The sequence below is a fragment of the Apostichopus japonicus genome, chromosome 10 (genome assembly GCF_037975245.1).
Source record: "Apostichopus japonicus isolate 1M-3 chromosome 10, ASM3797524v1, whole genome shotgun sequence".
Lineage (NCBI taxonomy): Eukaryota > Metazoa > Echinodermata > Holothuroidea > Aspidochirotida > Stichopodidae > Apostichopus > Apostichopus japonicus.
The window spans coordinates 9,009,318-9,030,509 of record NC_092570.1 but is presented as its reverse complement, the minus strand read 5'-3'; the positions used below and the strand labels follow the sequence as shown (position 1 = coordinate 9,030,509).

General features: G+C 40.3%; 2 protein-coding genes across 6 annotated transcripts in view; one reads left to right on the top strand and one right to left on the bottom strand.

The window, feature by feature from the left end:
- The window catches only part of LOC139974767 (unconventional myosin-XVI-like), a 94,267-nt gene extending 83,549 nt beyond the window's left edge, over positions 1 to 10,718 (top strand). For all 5 annotated transcript variants that reach the window (XM_071982174.1, XM_071982175.1, XM_071982176.1 and 2 more), the window contains 4 exons: positions 1,166 to 2,355; positions 5,657 to 5,767; positions 7,686 to 7,969; positions 8,293 to 10,718. In XM_071982174.1, coding sequence (XP_071838275.1) covers positions 1,166 to 2,355; positions 5,657 to 5,767; positions 7,686 to 7,969; positions 8,293 to 8,547 — 1,840 coding nt within the window. In that variant the 3' untranslated portion in view covers positions 8,548 to 10,718. The remainder of the gene's footprint in view (positions 1 to 1,165; positions 2,356 to 5,656; positions 5,768 to 7,685; positions 7,970 to 8,292) is intronic.
- Positions 10,719 to 10,999: 281 nt separating this feature from the next.
- On the bottom strand, positions 11,000 to 19,635 carry LOC139975332 (glutathione peroxidase 2-like). Its single transcript, XM_071983187.1, has 2 exons — positions 19,186 to 19,635; positions 11,000 to 12,457 (listed from the first exon to the last, which is right to left on the bottom strand). Exons 1-2 carry the CDS (start codon positions 19,447 to 19,449, stop codon positions 12,026 to 12,028), a joined length of 696 nt encoding a protein of 231 aa, XP_071839288.1. The 5' UTR covers positions 19,450 to 19,635; the 3' UTR covers positions 11,000 to 12,025.
- Positions 19,636 to 21,192: the final 1,557 nt, after the last annotated feature.

Genomic DNA, 21,192 nt, shown 5'->3' with positions numbered 1-21,192 from the left:
TACTGCAGTTGTCCGCAGGACGACCTCCATAGCAATTTTGTTTGTCGGAACAGAAATTTGTCAGTCTCGCACGACCAGACTGCCATTAAAAATTTGGCCTGTTTCTGTAGTGGTTAATGTTAGTGACAGTCCATTGACACATTTACCCATAACAGTTTCTTTTGGATCCAATCTACCAACCTGAAAATTATTTGATCGTGGCTTCTTGTATACCTTACCTAAGACAGCTACTATTTAGTCTATTTAAAAGTTTGACTTTTTCTAATATTAGTCATGTCAGTGATGCTTAAAATACTCTTTTTTTTTATGATGATGATGAAATCAAGAGTAAAAGGTTAATTTGAAAGAGTAACTTTATCCTTGACGAAGCATATTTGTCATGACAGCAATCAGCCTTCAGCTGATTCCCATAATTAACGTCCGTGTCGGTGATAACACCGCCCAATTCTCTTTTGCACCTGGCAATGTTTAAGTTTGTGAAATGCTATTAATTCTAAGGTGTGTCAGCCAAAAACTTGTGCACATGTGTTGTGAATGTGACAGGGAGAGAAGGATGTGTGTTGGAACGCGACTTGACTTAAAAAGTTTTGTTCAGTTTCAAATTTAGCTCAGCTTCATTCCCAAAAGTACAGGCAGTAAGGATTCTGGCACAGATGTACACTGAGTGGTAAATACTTGGTGCTCAGTTGGGGAGCGTCAATACAGTCAGGGGGGGCGGATGCCCCCCCTGACTGACTCAAATAATCTGCTGGCGCCCTTTTCAGCTTTGTACCACTTTTTACTTATTCGTGATTATTGACTTTTTTATTGCACTCTCATCTACCTATTGACATTTGTCACACTTTGTTGGCGATGACACCTATTTATTCTTCGTTTATCTGCAAATTAGCAAGGCCCGGAAAGGGTCATTTCCGGCGATCTAGGGAGTATCTTTACTGTACGCTCCGCTCCAACCTGTGGTGGCGCTCCATTTAGATAAAGTCGAAAGCCCCCCTACAGACCATTCTCGCCCCCTCTGACCAATACCCCTAGCTCCTCCACTGTTGGTGCTGGTGTGTCTCATTGTACCTATCATAATACAGCTGGAAGTGAAATGAATTTATTTGCTTTGTGTTCTGTAGTTTATTTTACTATATACTTTTTTTTGTTGATTCCTTGTTTGCAGGCTTTATGATGATGTGGAAATTGAAGATCGACTAGATGAGCTTTCCATCAAAGCAAGCACAATATCGTCGCTCTCCAATTCATTCAACGATCTCGAACTTCCAGATACTGCAAGCGACAATACTGAACAATTGCCGCCAGAAGACATAACGGAAGCCTTGACCGGGGACGAACTCTATGAAATAGCTCCCCCATACCCAACGTACCCCGAGGGTGCAAATATAACCAACGCCAGGGAGTCAGGTTTGGAAGTCGGTCAGACACAGCCCTCGGTGGATTTTATGAAGTTGAAGGAAGGAGAAGAGGACTTCCCTCCACCCCCAGAGGATATGGAGCTGATGATCGGAAACGATATGAGAGACCTGCCCCCGCCCCCACCCATGTCTGACGTCAGTGAGGAGAGTCGACAAAAAATAGCCAACACGCGAAATGCATTCTTAGTGAAGGAGCAACAGGCATTACAAAGAGCCAGTCAACCACCAAAATTAACAAGGGTTAAAAGTAAACCCTTCGTTTACCCTCCTCTTCCTCCGATCCCGCCAGAAAACAGCCACTCCTCCGACTGGTCTCAACCTGCTCACCATTCGCCACAGAGATTGCACAACAACGGACAGCCGGCAGAAAACGAAGTTTACGTTAACGATCATGTACAAAGGAACAATTCTCAAAATGCCGTTGCGAGCAAGAGGCCGCCAGCCCTACCAAAGAGATCTCCTTCGACCAGGATAAAGTCCGCTCTCATACAACCGTTAGACTATGAAGATATCATAATGGATGAGGTCATTCCACCCCCTCCGTCGTATCCTGCCCCAGTACCCCCTAAACAGAACAGACACACCATAGCTGAGTTTAACATGGACAGAGCCGTACCACCGCCTCCTTCTGAACAGCCTCCACCACCCCCTCCCCCTCCCCCTCCTCCTCCATCCAATGATATCTATGATGATGTAGAGAGCTCATCACTGCCACCTGAACAGGATATGACGTATGATTATTTGGAACCATACCCACCTCCAGGTGTGCTTCCACCTCCACCACCTCCGAATCACCCATTATCTGCTGGATACAAGCCTGGTCCTCCAGCACCACCTGGTCCTCCGGCACCGCCACCACCACCAACACCACCACAATCATCAATGGCCAATCAACTAGTAGGTGTGAAACTAAAACCAGCCAATCAGAGAAATAAAGGTAAGTCAGAAATCAATGCCAAAGTTGTTTCCCTGAGAGTCACATATGACTGTGGAATAAAAGTGTACTTGATGAAGCAAGACTTCTCAAATTGATTTGGGGCATTTTTCCATCAATTTAAGCCATTGACCAAAACTTCTGTCACTGCAATACTGATTTGTAGATTACCTTCCACATTCTTAGCTTTTAAGCTTTATGGAAGACTTCCTCCACTCTGTACTTTTGTGGCAAACAAATAAATAAATAAATTTTATAGTAAATTTGGATTTCTTCATTATGATAGAGATGTACTAATGTTGAGTTACAATGTCAGCAGTTGTTGTTGTTGTAGACTTTTTGTTTCATCTCTTTACTGTAAACAATACCACCTTTGTCCGTATAGTCCGACTCTGTTAAGCAACTGTGTAAATCAGAAGAGAGAAAAGGGAATTTAAAGTGGATCGTTGTTTTCCTTTCTGATAATTTTTTCATAGCCTTTTTTAAAATGCAAAGTTGATGGGCTTCCTGTGAAGCCAAAAGAGATTCTAGGTTATAATGATTCTGTGTAATTATGCAAATTATCTCTAAACATTTTATAATAAATGTTAAAAGCAAATCATATTGCAATATGAGTTGGATATGATCATTGGCTTGTTGAAGCAATTGCCTTTTATTATTTCTTTAAATGTAACAGCTTCAAATTTGCAAGCTAAATATAGCATATGATGTAATTTTGATGTTTCACTACTTTTATTGGATTCTGTAAATCCTGATCCCTGACAGATCTCTCCATGTTGTCTTTTTTGTAATCCTTGTCGGAGGTGAAAGGAACTTATGTGATGGTGTGTGTATGTGACCATTGCTTGTAATCACAGTAATTCAAAAGTTCATAGTGCATTAACTTCATACATAGTATATGGATATGTCTTATATAGTTCAAGAACTATATTCTTTTCTGTGAAGTTCCAAGGTCATTACTGGTCAACAGAGGTCAAAGTCTGAAATCTTTTTAAACAGTATAACTCAAAAAGTATATCTTTGTTGAACTTCATACTTGTCATGTAGATCCAGCTTTTCTGAGTACAAGAATCCTATTGAAATTAGTGGAGGTCAAAGGACATTTGCTGTCGACATAATTCAGTTCTGTAAAACCTTGTGAACATGAGTTTTACCATGTTATGATTTTCTTTTGGTGAACATAGTTTGGATAATTTCATATCAGTTTTAGTTTTATGGACCTATTATAAACTAGATCTCAAGTGATCTTCAACAGTACTTGTGCAGTCATCCAGGAAATGGTATCTGCTTTAAATAGTTCACCGTGTATAAACATTGTCATATTATTCTCATTCATTAATTCTTAAAGGGAAGGTTGGTGGCTGATTTGCTAGCTCAAAAATTTTTTATAAGAAAATGTCCATATGCTCATACATGTATGTGTCTATTTTTCACCTAGGGAGACCGTTCTGTCGGGATATTGAAACATTTTAGGATAAAAATTTCATACTGTAAAATCCTTACCGCTGAAATAATTGGTTGATACCCACAAGTGAGTGCTAAAAATGAGAGATGGACATGTGTGATCTATTTTAGTTCTCACTTAATCCTTGGATAAATTGAACTCACTTACTCTGCAGTTGTCAGATACGTGGAATTTTGAGCAAATTACTGTACATGACAAGGCCAACTGGCTTTCTGGTTTCCAGTTCTTAGGATATCATGTACATATTTCGTCTACTCCACCATTGCTATTGTATAGTCCATGTATAGTGTATATATTATATAGTCCATGTGCAGCCTATATATGTATGAATTATTTTATATAGTCCATGTATAGTCCAATGTTTACTTTTAATAATGTTCATGTATAGGTTATGTATAGTCTATAGTATGGTCCAGGATGGATACAAAGTATAAAAGTAAAATAAAAGTACAACAGTTATAGTATACAAATCATGAATGGTTATGAGTGCAATAGTGCAAATATTTCATGAGTTGAAAGATGGAATGTTCCATTCAACAAGGCGCAGCCGAGTTGAATGGAACAAATTACATCTTTCAACGAATTATATTAAGACATATTATAATAAGATGGGTAAAATGCACTCATGCAACAGATTGGTTTGAACAGACAGGTTTCTCTGCTCTCTTACCATTGAAAAAAGTGCTACCAAAAAAGTGTAACCCATGGTTCTATTTCATAGAGTGGAATTGAGCGGATTTTGCATGCAATCAATTAGCAATTGACCAATCAAATGACCAGAATACAATTAGGTGTTGTATAATACTGTTTATTGCAATGGATAGAATGGCCCAAACAAAATTTAGTAGGAAACAGCACATTATGTGTTTAGTGCAGTGGGTAAATGGCCCATACCAACTCAATAGGAAACAACACAGTATGTGTTTACTGCAGTGGGTATAATGGCCCATATACCAACTCAGTTGGAAACTGCACAGTATGTGTTAACTGCAGTGGGTATAATGGCCAACACAAACTTAATAGGAAGCAGCATAGTATATGGGCCATTATACCCACTGTAGGACACTTACTGCAGTGGGTATAATGGCCCCATATGAACTCAATTGGAAACAACACAGTATGTGTTTACTGCAGTGGGTATAATGACCCATACCAACTCAATTGGAAACAGCACAGTATGTGTTTACTGCAGTGGGTATAATGGCCCATATGAACTCAATTGGAAACAGCATAGTATGTGTTTACTGCAGTGGGTATAATGGCCCACACAAACTCAGTAGGAAACAGCAGAATATGTGTTTACTGCAATGGATATAATGACCCATACCAACTCAATTGGAAACTGCACAGTATGTGTTTTAGTGCAGTGGGTAAAATGGCCCATACCAACTCAATAGGAAACAGCACAGTATGTGTTTACTGCAGTGGGTAAAATGGCCCATACCAACTCAATAGGAAACATAGTATGTGTTTACTGCAGTGGGTAAAATGGCCCACACAAACTTAATAGGAAGCAGCATAGTATATGGTCCATTATACCCACTGTAGGACACTTACTGCTGTGGGTATAATGGCCCATATGAACTCAATTGGAAACAGCACAGTGTGTGTTTACTGCAGTGGGTATAATGGCCCACACAAACTCAGTAGGAAACAGCAGAATATGTGTTTACGGCATTGGATATAATGACCCATACCAAATCATTATATGAATCTGACATGAAAAAGAAAATTCATTTAAAATAAACTAGGATTGGAGACTCATCTGAAATAAAAATAAGGTAGAGATAAAGTAAATTGCATTTTATTGATTAATGTGCTGTTTCTGTTCAATTTTAGGACCACAAAAGCCAGTTCCTTCTTCAGGTAATAACCAGATGGAAGAGATGCTTCTGGAAATCAAGAGAAAACAGAATCAAAGAAAACTCTCAGAAATCTCGCAGGAGTCTGGTGAGAATAAAACTAATCGCTGAATTCACAGCACATACAGAGTTGTATTACATATGGCAGCACACACAGTTCATTCACTTATGTGTTCTATGTGATTATATACAAAACAGTGCGCTTCCTCAGATGTGTTGCATATATTCATACATAGTTCATTCACTTTGACAATACTTCGCACACTTATGTAGAGATGTATTATTGTCTGACCGATGCTATGTTATAAGACCTTCCAAATTTATAAAGTGTATTAGTTACAAAGCCTTCCATCTAGCATTAGTTATGCTTACAACTCTAAAACAAGAAAACAAGCTTTTTACTCATTTATGGATGAGTAACTGGTAGAGATGACCATACTAAGAATGGAGTTCAACTGCCCTACTGGAGATGACCAGATCAATTATAGAACTGCACTACTCAAACACTGAAGACTCCTTTTTACATAACATGTTAGTGTAGGCGCAGCCACTGAAGACAACTTATGTACATATAATGATAGTGTAGGACCTGCCTTAGCCACTGTTCCAGACTCTTTATGTACATATGATGATAGTGTAGGAACTTGCCTCAGCCACTCAAGACTCTTTATGTACATATGATAATAGTGTAGGACCTCCCTTAGCCACTACAGACTCTGTATGTACATATAATGATAGTGTAGGACCTGCCTCAGCCACTGTGCCAGACTCGTTATGTACATATGATGATAGTGTAGGAACTTGCCTCAGCCACTAAAGACTCTTTATGTACATATAATGATAGTGTAGGACCTGCCTTAGCCACTGTGCCAGACTCATTATGTACATATGATGATAGTGTAGGAACTTGCCTCAGCCACTAAAGACTCTTTATGTACATATATGATAACACTGTAGGACCTCCCTTAGCCACTACAGACTCTGTATGTACATATAATGATAGTGTAGGACCTGCCTCAGCCACTGTGCCAGACTCGTTATGTACATATGATGATAGTGTAGGCCCTGCCTCAGCCACTGTGCCAGACTCATTATGTACATATGATGATAGTGTAGGAACTTGCCTCAGCCACTAAAGACTCTTTATGTACATATGATAATACTGTAGGACCTCCCTTAGCCACTACAGACTCAGTATATACATATAATGATAGTGTAGGACCTGCCTCAGCCACTGTGCCAGACTTGTTATGTACATATGATGATAGTGTAGGAACTTGCCTCAGCCACTAAAGACTCTTTTTGTACATATGATAATAGTGTAGGACCTGCCTTAGCCACTACAGACTCTGTATGTACATATAATGATAGTGTAAGACCTGCCTCAGCCACTGTGCCAGACTAATTATGTACATATGATGATAGTGTAAGAACTTGCCTCAGCCACTAAAGACTCTTAATGTACATATGATAATAGTGTATGACCTCCCTTAGCCACTACAGACTCGTTATGTACATATAATGATAGTGTAGGACCTGCCTTAGCCACTGTGCCAGACTCTGTATGTACATATGATGTTAGTGTTAGGTTTGTCTCAGTCACTGCAGACTCCATGCATTGTTTCTGTCATGATATCCCTTACAGTGTACATATCAGATATTGCTGCCTCAGTCACCGCAGACTATCATATTGCAGGACCTGCCTCAGCCACAGCTAATTATGTTAATTGTTAAGGTACATGGAGACTCTCTACAAGGCGTTGCTGCTTCTAATAGTCATTCTGTTAATGTGCACAAACTTGAAAAAGTAAAAACAGTTTCCTTGAGTTGTTTTTGCTTTGTTTTTTTTTTTAATATTTTAATAACCGTCAAGTGTATGGACTGTTTCCCTGAGATACCTTCATGTTTGATGCTGTTTACTGTCACATGCTTTCCCTATGATATTCAGCCGACTGAAGTCTAATCACTGAAAAGCAAAAAATATCTCTTTCTACCTTCAAATTCAGGAGATGTTGGTGGACCAAAATCACCACCACCACTTACATCCCCTAAGCCAACAGCGAAAATTCATTCAAATCGGCTGCCATCATCACCACCACCAACGACTCGACCTAAACCAACTAAAGGCCCGGGCCCCCAAGACAAGCCATCATCACCGAGAAGTCCATTATCACCAAGAAGTAAGAGTATGGCCCTACCGGCTGCAAGCGTCCCTAGTGTGGAACCGACCAATGGCGCTGTACCACAGTGGAAAAAAGCCATGTTGTTGAAAAAGCAAAGAGAGGAGAAGGTGAGTCTTAGAAACAGCCATTTGCAGGTTTACATTCATCTTAGATCTGCTTTATTTGTTTATGACATGATATTCCAAAAGTGTGCTATCCAGTTACACCAACTCCCCCCCACTTCCTCCCTTAGTGCCTTTCATATCACTGTAAATCCTCAGCTATCTACATGAATTTATTTCCATGTTTAAGTTTGAGCAGATTTTTTACTTTGAAGGTTGTGTCTTCACGGTGCAAATTGTGATGAAATATTCCCCCCCCCACCCCACCCCACCCCGAGTAAAACCGATTTTTGAGTCGTATCGATTTCACTTTTTTTTTAAACGTTTAGGCAAAGCAGCTGGAGGAAGAGAGAAAGAGAGAGGAGGAAGAAGCCAAATGGAGAGGAGTTCCAGAATGGAAGAAGAAGTTAATGATAGCCAAAGAACAAAAGAAGGCGGAGGAAGATGCTCAACATCAGGAAGTAAATAAGGAGAAGATAGAACTGGAGGCCAAACTAGCAGAGATGCCAGAATGGAAGAGAAAGATCTACATCAAGAAGCATGGATTGGATGTGACGGGAAACGATGAGAACGATAATCAGTAAAATCAGTTGAAATTGCTTTGATGTGTGAATAATAATAATAGTAATCTTGTATATGTAAAGACAAATGAAATAAATAAATAAAAGAATGAATGAAAACTGAAAGCTTGGATCGTAGGCCAAAGAATCACGGTGACGGCATGACACTGTCTATTCTGCACTGTGGGTTTCATACTCTCACATCCTTCCTATGCTGTGTACTTGTCGCTGTCCTTTACGGATACCAGTTTTAATCGTCTTGGCAACCAGTACCCCCGCTGTGTCATAGACGCTGAAAGCACAGCCTGGTTAAGGTCCTAAAAGAGTCAATTTCTTCTTGGTAGCGAAAGATGCTACTTTCATCTCATGAAGGCCCATTGTTTTCAAGACCCCATAGCAGCTGGTTGAGTGAGACAGTGGCAAATTTATCCCTTATCCCCCCTCACTCCCCACCCCCCACCCTCCATCTCCTCCCTGCATTTTATAAAGTGATAAGTTGTTCAAAGATAATAATGAACCAGTGAAGGTTACATCAGGTCAAAAATGTGAAATAACAAATATTCAAATTGATTTTTCTTTGTAGGGCTTTCACCAAAATTTGACAAAATAATGGAAGAGAGTGGCCTGGGTTAGCTGTTTTTGGAGTTATTAGTGGCCAAGCTGTAGAATGAATGAAGGTCGCTGCAGTGTTAGAGAGCCATGTTGAGCTTATCTTTAGCATGTTCATAGTAAACACATGAAATAACTGGATGTTCATAGCTATATCAATAATTCATCGTTTTTGACTCAGTATTATTTTATTAAAAGAATATCTTGTGATTTTGCAGGTTTCAAGAAAAAGCTAACTTTCACTGCTAATATTGTAAAAACAAGACTTCTACAGTATTTAGTCTACTGTATGTAAAAAGACTTATTTAGGGAGAGAGTAAATTTTATAAAACTTGTCAATGAGAACAGTTTAGGTCATAGACCGTATCACTCAGCTAAAATAACAGAAAAGTGAGAAATGAAGCTCACTGGTCATTCCATTGCAATGAAGAAGCAAAACCCATGAAATGTTGTTTCCTACTTGGGCTTTAATCTGATGAATGAAGTGTGCCGACAAGCTTTAAGTCGCATGAGTGCAGTGTACACAAAGTTAATAGTAATTGCAAACAACAGGACATGTGTTTGTTTTAAAGTATGTAACCATGACATGATTATATGGTCACTTGATGGAATGTTTACAGTTGTATCATAAATTAGGTCATTGATGATGTTGGTCAGGTGTTATTGTTTTCAACTTGCTTTAGAAGTTTGAAGAATGATAGCAACATAAATATACTTCATTTTCTGTTGTGTTTAGTTGTGTTTTGTTCATGCTTACATATGATATGAAGGGATGAATAGATTATATATCACCCCACCACCACCCCTATCACAGCATCTTTTACCCCTCGGAGAGGTGACCGTCTTGGAATGGTCCTTACAAAACTGTCATTCTGGACTTTGCTGCTCATGGTGCAGTGACTACGAACCAATTAGTCTTATTATTATATAAACATTGTGAGGAAATGGAAAAAAACCACAAAAATAAATAAATGAAATAAATTAGTCGGTGCGTGTGAGGGTTGCGATTCACTGTTGTATGCAATGGATACATCAGATGTACACTAGAACTCATTCACTACTATTAAAGAGTTATTGAACTAGGTAGTGTAGATGCACTGCAGTTAATGATAACAATATGAATAATAATACTAGTAACATATTATGTATATAAGGTAAGATGAAGCAATCTTTTGTAGTATGTGGTCTGTTAGCAGTGTGCTTCTATTTGCAGTGTCCAATTTTGTATTTACTACTACTGGATCATGCAATATTGAAAAAGGGTGTTTTCCTAGAGTAATATATTTTCTTAGATTTTGCTTCTCAGACAAAGCTGTATTAAAGTGATTTGTAGGGAGGTTAATACATGCTATGTTTTGTTCTCCAATGCCTAATTTTACAGGGAAATGTTTATTTCTTAACTTAATAAGAATGGATTGGGCAAATTAACTCACATGCCTTTGAGAATGTATGCCTGATATTGAACTAACCATTATGTACAGCTCATACATATTCATAGAGATAATAATTAAGAAACCAATTAAGTGTTCTGAATTGTATTAAGAAGGTAACATTGAAAATAGAATAAAACAGCAGTACTTGAAAAGGTTTTAAAGTTTCCTAATACTTCTTCATGAAGAGTTGTTACTGTTTTCTTAACTGTTTGGTGTAGAATTCATACTGTTTGTAGCGGTTAGTGTTCCTTACTGAACGTTAATTTTCATAACACAAAATCTACCATTGCCTTGCTTAGCTCAATGTTTGCTTTGATAATTACTCTATCCTACACTACCCCACCCCTACCCCACCCCTACCCCTACGCATTCTGCAGATGGCAGTAATCTCCTCTTGGTATACAATTCCTTTTGTTGACAGGGTAAGCTCGCCTTCCTTCTAATGTACCTCCCCCCCCCTCCCCCTCCTGCCCACATAGATAATATACTTTCCTTCAGTGAGCCCACCTCACCACCTTACCAGTCTGTATGTGTACCACTGAACTGTAAAATATTTGAGGCACATAAACATAGCAAAGGAGATAAGCAGCCTAAGGAAAGCATGTACCACAAAGGCTGTATGTTCTTTAGAACGTTGCACAACTAGCCTTGCCCTCCACTCATCAAAATGATTTAGTTTCTATTATCCCACAACTGCAAGCTATAACATTCACAAACCAAACCCGAGTAGCGTATTATCCCTTTCAGCAATGTTGTCTATCTCTAAATCAGTGGTGAGTCATCGCTTAATCAGTTGTGTGTCGATTTGTACATCAGTGGTTTGTCGAAATCTTCATCAGGGTGTGTCCATCACTTGATCAGTGGTGTGTCCATCATCAGGTGTTTGTTGATCTCTTAATTTTGTTTAATAGTGTGTCGATGTCTTCACTCTTCATCAGTGGTGTGTCCATCTCTTCATTGGTAGTGTGTCATTCCGGCCTTTATTAGTGGTGTGTCGATGTCTTCATCAGTAGTGTGTCATCTCTTCATGAGTAGTGTATCCATCTCTTCATTGTTAGTGTGTCGTCACGGCCTTTATTAGTGGTGTGTCGATGTCTTCATCAGTAGTGTGTCATCTCTTCATGAGTAGTGTGTCCATCTCTTTATTGTTAGTATGTCATTCCGGCCTTCATTAGTGGGGTGTCGATGTCTTCATCAGTAGTGTGTCCATCTCTTCTTCAGTAGTGTATCCATCTCTTCATGAGTAGTGTGTCCATCTCTTTATTGTTAGTATGTCGTTCCGGCATTCATTAGTGGGGTGTCGATGTCTTCATCAGTAGTGTGTCCATCTCTTCTTCAGTAGTGTATCCATTTTCATTGGTAGTGTGTCATTCCGGCCTTTATTAGTGGTGTGTCGATGTCTTCATCACTGTCAGTGGTGTGTCCATCTCTTCATTGTTAGTGTGTCATTCCGGCCTTTATTAGTGGTGTGTCGATGTCTTCACCAGTAGTGTATCGATCTCTTCCTCAAGTTCAGATTGTGTAGATGCTGCCGTTAGCCTCTTTACTGGTTTCCCATCACGATTTATCAGGAACTTCTCAAAGTTGTCATCAATGTCACTCTGAAATGTTGCCGATGGTGTTGAAGTACATGAATGGTTTCCTAATTTGGCATAGTACTGGACCAGGGGAAGGCGCTGCTTCAAATATTTATATACTGGGTGACATTTACTGCCATTTACGTCGACCTTTGCCATGAGATTGAACCGAGGCTTGAAGTTTGCGCCAGGTCTGACATATCGGAGACAATTCATAATTTCTGAGTTGTTCCAAGGCTCGCTGTTATTAAGGTCACATGGGAAAGCTAGTATAACCAGTCCACGTTGCCATCGACTAATTGATAATTCATTGAGCTGTTGATCAGAAAAGAGGTAAAATTGACATATTTTTAGTACTGTAAAGACACTGAGAAACGAGAGCAATCAGCCAACAATTATGTGCTAGACTTGAACAAGTGGCAGATTACCAATGCCATTTGTAGAAAGTAATGTTCCTATTTCGGAGATGTTGCAGTTGAACTTTCCGTCACAGGAAACGGTTTGGTCAAGTGAAAACTTGACATCACGTCTGTTATCTTACCATTAATGGAGCTTTGAGATTTATTTGAAAATTTCTTTTTAAACCTTAACGTTTTCACATTGGTTGAAACTGGTGTATATATCACTAAGAACAATTGTACAACTTTAGTCATCAACAGACAGACAAAGAAAAGTAAACCACTGTTTCTGGTGCAACTATGACATTAAACTTAGACAAAAGGAGAAGAGGCTGTTTCATAAATAGAAGATTATTTTAGGAGACATTCATGCCGAGCATCTCTCGTAAATCAATGCATGGCTGTTATAAGGATTGAAGTCTACTTTTCCCTCGTTTACTCTCTTGGACAATCCGTGGTCACATGATCACAACAACGTGTGCAATCATTTGTTTATAGGCACTAAGTACATTAAAGGTCTGTTGTATAGACCCCAACTATAGCACGCTATCATGGAAAAGTTTCTTGAGATTACGTAATCGACTTGCCTTGGTCGTAAAATGACCTCTTTTTACAAATTAGTCTGCAACCCCTGCACATATTTTTTCTTGTATAAGGGTCTTTTTGTGACCGCTGTATGATTAACTACACTGTAGTCATGAACATAGTTTCCACACAGTGTTTACACAAAGAGCCTAATTGTGTTAAGACGCTATGCAGGCTCATTGTAGAGCCTCAGGTCGATTTACGACCGTGGCAGGTCGATTACGTAATCACAAAACTTTCCTAGCTATAGCGTGCTATGATTGGCGCCAAAAAGCAGTTCTTTAAAGGATAAGATACACTGCATATGAAGTGATTAGCAATAGTAGTTCTTTCAGCCTGGTACTTCAGGCGCGGATCCAGGGGGGTCCAGGGGGTCCGGACCCCCCCTGCTCTTGGCCCAAAAAAAAAAAAATTAAAAAAAAAGAGAGAAAAAAAGAGAGAGAGAGAAAAAATAATTAAATTAAACACCAATTTTAAACACGTAGGACGTCAGAAGGGAGGTTATCCTTACAAGTCAGCCAGGTGTGTCTTTTCCGTCAAATGAACTATAGTGTGCACGCGTGCTACACGTGCAAAAAATGCCTAAAAATCTCAATTTTCAGACCGAAAAGTTTCAAAATTGAGGTGGTGTTCAAATTGTTTTGGGCAGTGAGGTGGCAGAGCGGTAGGCTGCATAGGATGCACCGACGAATTCTTCATGAGAGATCGTTTTCTGCGGTGAGAAGGCATGAAACTGTTCTCCGATCAACAATGGGCAAGGAACGTCTCACAGCTCTTGTTCTCATGAACACGTATTATAACACTCCTATCGACACTGACGAAGTGGTCCAAAAGTTCATTGAGAAACATCCACGGCGTTTGTTCTCTCCAATCTACCATGAATAGATCATCAATAAAACTAGCTAACTCGTACTGATGCAGATACATTTCGAGTGAGTTTTTGCAGTGGCGGAGCGTCCATACAGTCAGGGGGGCGGATGCCCCCCCCCCCTGACGGACTCAAATGGACTGCTGGCGCCCTTTTCAGCTCTTTACCACTTTTTACTTATTCGCGATTATTGACTTTTTTATTGCGCTCTCATCTACTTATTGACATTTGTCACATTTTGTTGGTGTAATTTGGCGATGACACCTATTTAGTCTTCGTTTATCTGCAAATTAGCCAGGCCCGGAAAGGGTCATTTCCGGCGATCTAGGGAGTATCTTTACTCAAAAAAATTCTGTACGCTACGCGCCAACCAGTGGTGGCGCTCCGCTTAGATAGTGTCGAAAGCGCCCCTACAGACCATTCTTGCCCCTCCTGACCAATACCCCTAGCTAAGCCACTGAGGCCCTGCATCAAACAGTGGTGAGGGACGGGAGGGGGATTGGTGGCTAAAGGCATTATGACCATATTTCATAGATTGTTTTTTTCTCATCAATTGAGAAATTGCAGACATGAGATCCATTTTTTCAGGCTAGGTACATGCAGCTTAGAATACTCGGGAAGTGCCGTTTCCGGCCATCTGGGGGGGTTTGTAAAGCCAAAAATTTTCTGGTACGCTCCGCGCCAACCGATGGTGGCGCTCCGCTTAGATAGTCTTTCGATCAGGCGCGGCTGGACCAGTCAGACCCCCCCCCCCTGTCAAAATCCTGCATCCGCCCCTATACTTATGTACGTAAAATGCCATTAACATTGACGGTAAGTCAGTGAATCTATCCTAAGGATTCCAAGTTTTGAACCACAGAGAAAGGCAATCGAGCACATCACAAGTGAATTGGTCTCCAATTTGCCATTTGTGTTGTGATTTATACCAGATGGCTTGAACGTTGTCAAAATATACCCTCTGTGCATGTAAGCAATCTCTTGTAGGCTCTCAGTTTATGATAACAAATCTTAAAAGGGATTTGCTTTAGGAATTGGAACAAATATTCTATAATGTATAAACCTTACCAGTGAATTAAATGGTTGATGTTTTGTCAGCATGATAACTGAATATTGATACCTTTCTATATATGTTGCCACATTAGTCAATAGATAATCCTCATCATGATTTTGGTGTGCACAAGTTCATGTATATTAACATGTATGGCTTACCACACTTTTAGTATGTTTAGGCATCGAAACCACTAAACGTTTTCTGGTAAGGGTTAGCACAGATCTTAAAACTGTCCACAGAGTAAACTTAAAGCAATATGCAGTCCACGTCAACAGTTCGATGAAACGCATGACAATGTAATAGATATCGTGCACGTTCTCTATAAGGAAGTACGTGCTATGTAACCTATGGCGTTAACGTACCTAAAGAGACCTGTATTCGTATAATGCCGATAAATTTTGATTGGATCAAAGTTTTTGTTTCGGCGCAGGCGTAATCGAGGTTAGCTTAGATCTTAGTGTAAATAAATTTGTTTACCAAACTTTGGTAAGTTATATCAACACAAGTCCTATAATGGATCTGACGTTTAGTGAATCAAATTTACCAACCGTATAAACTAACCGAGCCTGCACCCACGAGGAATAATAACTTTTTACGCTGATTAAGTGAGATTGATAATATGTAACAGTATACACGGAAGCTGGTATCTGGCACCAGTGGTGTATCAAGCACGTTTGGTAGGTGAGGCCTGTTTCTAGTAAGTCGACATTACATGTTGGATCTAAAAGACTAACCGATGTAAGTCCTTACCGTCGAAGGGGGGGGGGGGATTGAGGGGTCCATCGAGTTACGTAGTTCATCCCTTTCATATATCCTGCACTAAAGTATAGGTAGAAGTTTCAACTGTATTGATCCTGTCCATCTCTTGACAGCTATTAGCTTGGTCAATCATGACATTTGCTTATTTCTGTACAGAATCGTCTAGATTTTATAGAACACTCGACCCTTCCTACTGATGTAGCTCGGAGTAATAGCCACATTTTAATCAAATCCTGTCTTAAATAGGTCAATACTCTCGATTATACCTCAATCCTAATTTATTTTCAAATCATCTGTAGTCCTGCATAAACATATCCTCGCTAACATTCTAGCAGCAAAAACGATGATATTATGTGAAAACAAGTCACAACAAATCACCACATGAGGTCAGTTTTTACAGTTTTACCGACAATTGTAACCACTCTGAGCGGATGCAGACTACTCTTAATGTGCTATGGCTGTTATATATATTGTACCTACACAAAGTGTTATCATTTTACCTATTGTATAGTTCAGTTGCGTCAGTGGCGGCGGAACCGGGGGGGGGGCTTGGGGGGCTCAGCCCCCCCAATAAAAAAGTTGAGGGGGCAAATGCATGATAAGCCCCCCCAATATTTACCAAGGCTCCGAAACGTGCATCTGCCCATTTTTCAATGCATACTTGTCGATCTGTCCGATGCACACGTATACTCTATAGGTGTAATAATTTTAGTAATTGCTGGGGGAACCTCGGCCCGTCCCCTGGCTATAGACCACATTGTCACCCCAACCGCGTCTTCACGCCCCGTGAAAAGTGCAAGCAGTGAGTGTGAGTACCGGTAAGCGTAACACAACTTCGTCTTAGGCCAATGACTTGCCTCATTTCAGCCAGTTCTCCAACATCCCCTTACTTAGTGGCGGAGCGCCCATATAAACAGTCAGGAGGCGGATCCCCCCCCCCCCCCGACGGACTCAAATGGACTGCTGGCGCCCTTTTCAGCTATTCACTCCTTTTTACTTATTCGCGATTTTTGACTATTTTATTGCGCTCTCATATACCTATTGACATTTGTCATATTCTGTTGGTGTAATTTTCCGACAAAATGGCGACGACACCTATTTATTCTCCGTTTATCTGCAAATTAGCAAGGCCCCGGAAAGGGTCATTTCCTGCAATCTAGGGAGTATCTTTACTCAAAAATTTTCTGTACGCTCCGCGCCAACCTGTGGTGGCGCTCCGCCTAGATAGTGTCGAAAGCGCCCCTACAGACCATTCTTGCCCTCCCTGACCAATACTCTAGCTCCGCCACTGCCCTTACTATACACTCAAAAACATCTTTGCGAGTACACTAAGAGTAATAGCTACTCTCTTAAAAAACCATCGAATATACAAATAACAATGTTTTTACAGACTTTTACGTGCAATCTGAGAAATTGCAGCCTTGAGACCCATATTTTAGGGCTAGGTATTCGCAGCATAAAACACTCGGAAAGTGCCGTTTCCGGCCATCTGGGGGTTTGAAAAAACCTAAAATTTTCTTGTGCGCTCCGCGCCAACCGATGGTGGCGCTCCGCTTAGATAGTCTCCACACATTAGCCCCCCCCCCCCCCAATAATTTTTCCGTTCCGCCGCGCCTGAGTTGCGTAACAAAGCTGCGTCAGGCACGTGAACTAATTCTCGAGCTATACTGCAAGGTTATTTTTACCACCGGGTTCTCACAAACAACCATATACGCAAAAATATATGAGACGGCACTATGGCTAAGATCATGTGCAGCAATATGATCCCCTTCTGGTGGGGGGGGGGGGTGAATCGGTGATAACACACCTGAAGATGAATCACACAGTCACGGTCTCGATGTAAGGGGACTGTGGTTGAGAGCGGAACAGTCATTCGATTGTTTGGTTTTCGTGCCCATGTTCTTCCATGGGTGACTTTTCTTAAAACGGTACGATACGGACGCGTGTTATAACGAGTTGTCTGTTTGGGATCACTAAAGCCCAGGGCCAGTGGGTAGGAGCCGGGAGCACTGGGGCACGTGCCCCCCCCCCCCATTTTTCCAAAATAGCAAATGTGCCCTACTGGCAATAAAATGTGCCCCTTTGATGAGGGACTATCTTTTGGATATCTTATAGCCTTTGTTTATTTTAATATTTTATTTTAATTATTTATTTACAAGGGCGTAGGAACCGGGGGGCTGGGGGCGCCAGCCCCCCCCCAGTGAAAAATATGAAGGGGCGGAAGTATCATTCCGCCCCCCGCTTCGCAAGTCAGAAAACCCCTTTTTCATTTCCAAATGAGAAAAAAATCTTATTTGGAGCACCAAATTGCATCTAAGGCCAGGTGAAAATGCAAAATTATATACAAAATGGAGTGGGTGGGTTGAAGTGTGCTATATTGCACCAAATTGCATCTGAGGCCACCTGGAAATGCAAAAAAATGCCAAAGGGGAGGGGGACACCCCCTCCCCTTAGACCCCTCCCCCAGGCCGGCCATCAGTCTTCAGCCACCCCATTCAAAAGTACCTTCCTACGCCACTGTTTATTTATGGTCTGTACATGCTATTTCTAAAATGGCATCCCATATCTTTTTGTAGAAAGGTTAACAATAAACAATCTCAATAAAGTATTGATAGCATACTAACACATCATAGATATTTAAGTGATATGGCCGGTCTGTACGGGGGAAAACATAACGAGTGGCGGTTGTGGAATGAGAAATTGCCTCTCTGATGTTCTGCCCCCCTTCCCCACTTTTTGGAAGCTTCCTACCCCTTCCCAGAGCGATGGAAGAGGTTTCAATCTTAGGAGAGGGGTGTGGGGCAAACTTTGCATGACATTGGGACACATTATTCTTTTGATTTGTGGAGGCAAACCGCAAAGTCACCTCAAAAACGTCTCGACAAAATAGATCCTATGGCCTATAGCCTATTGTGTACATTCTGTACGGTACCACAACATTACAGCATCTGAATGTTTGTAAACAAAGCAGCACTTGCTATGGACTTTTGTTTAGTCTTCAAGAAAAAGGCACTTTATTAATAACAAATTGGCACTTTTTAATTACAAAGTGGGAAAATTAACTGATTAACTAAAGAGGCTTTTCTAAGTTTATGAGAATGGACACTTTGATGTTTTTCATAAAAAAATAAGGGAAATTTTCCCTTTCCTTCGTCACACTCCCCCTCCCCCCCCCCCCCCCACACACACACCTTACCACTGGTCCGCCGCCCTTGCGCAAACTCGGTGGTCTTAATGCATTCGGGATTGTCTAAATTGCTCAATTAATTGAGGATAAAGAGAGCCCCTCGCCTCGGAAACACCGCCCCTTCCTATTTCGAAACACATCCCCCCTACATAATACATTCGGCATGGTTGTGTTTGTTATATTAACTTTCCTTACCTGGATGAAATGTCTGCTAGATTGCACATGAGCTGTTGCCGTGTTAACGACGAGGATGACTTTTCCTTCAAATCTTGAGAACTTCATATCCCGATTATCCCACTGAAGTGCCGAGAGATCATAGAAAGATCTAACCATGGACATCGCCTGATGGTGATACAGACCATCATGAACCACTGCAGATTTGGGCTGGCCTGCTAGGTTCCCATGACTACCGCTTGGTCTGCGTAATTTCCAGTCACGATGTGTTTTTCTGTGTTCCATTTTTTTGGGCAAAGAATTTGCTTTAAATGATTATATATTTATGGTTCAAAAATGTAGGACGTATTCTGCGCTATATTCGCATGGAAAGGTGTGTCATCTCAAGACAACAAACCATGTACTGAGTTAAAGTATGGTATTCCTATATCGAAGGCAGTATTAATTCCATGGTACACCAGCCATACTATAGAGAAGAGATATACGCAGTCGATTAACGCATCATTAATTGCAGGTGGTTTCAATTGACAACCTCTTGACGTAATTTTAGGCGTATTGAATTGAATTGGAACAAAGATCAATTGTTGAGTTTAGTGTGGATCATTGTCTTCTTCCAGATATCAACTAGGTACTGGATTTCCGAAACCAAATAGGTTGCATTTTCTGCTCATTTCGTTTTCAGCTATTGAATTGTTAGTCAACAAAGGCTACTACTATAGTATTTTACCAACGGATGAAGTTCATGTAATTGTCAAATAGTCGCTTCAGTGGTTAGTCATCCACATTAATTCCAGTACATTCACAGGTTTGTTGGAAATTGTTAAAATTACGATCAATCGTGTTGTTTTGAGTTATTAGAAATTTATAAAACAACGGATTAACATCGAGGTTTAAAAATTCACTTGATAGGAGCTGGCATCATTACCGATTTAAACTTAAAAGTAGCATTCCAGACATTAAGCAGATACATAGGCGTAGGAGGCGGGGGGGGGGGGCTGGGGGCTGCAGCCCCCCCAACCAATTTTTTTGGTGAAAATTCGGGCAATATGCTGACAATTTTTCGGGCACCTACTGAAAGAAGAATAATTTGCAGTGTGTTTTTCAATTTTTTGGGGTGAAAATTCTGGCAATATGCTGAGCATTTTTCGGGCACCTACTGAAAGAAGAATAATTTGCAGTGTGTTTTTCAATTTTTTGGGGTGAAAATTCTGGCAGTATGCTGAGCATTTTTTGGGCACCTACTGAAAGAAGAAAAATCTGCAGTGTGTTTTTCAATTTTTTTGGTGAAAATTCTGGCAATATGCTGAGCATTTTTTCTGGCACCTACTGAAAGAAGAAAAATCTGCAGTTTGTTTTTCAATTTTTTTGGTGAAAATTCTGGCAATATGCTGAGCATTTTTTCGGGCACCTACTGAAAGAAGAAAAATCTGCAGTGTGTTTTTCAATGGTTATGATGATATATATCGTTATTATTGTAACGACTTCCCCAATAATTATAACCAATATGGAAGGGTAATAACACGGAAAATATATCAAAATTTTTCGCGCTCCGCGCGCGTTCAACATCTTAATGTGCATATCATATAGGCATTTATCAGTTATTTGCATGTGATGTAATACCCGACGAACGCCTATATGATATGCACATTAAGAGGTAAAGCGCGCGCGGAGCGCGCGAAAAATTTTGGTTATATTTTTCGGGCAAGTCGTTACAGCCCCCCCCCCCCCCAAATCAAATTAGGCTCCTACGCCTATGAGCAGATAATAGCATAATAGCATATAATAGCATATAATATATATGTGTATAAAATCTTAAAACTGGATATAAGCTATAGAAACATTCCTATCGCTCAAACGTTTCTAAAATTCTCCGACCAATCATTTATCGACTTAAAATTCTGCCTAAAGTCACCCCACAAGTGATGTGCCTTTCTTTAAATTCATGATTATTCCCACAATTTAGATGGCTAAAATCATATAAGTTATATTTAAATATCGATTCCTACATAGACCTGCATACATACATAC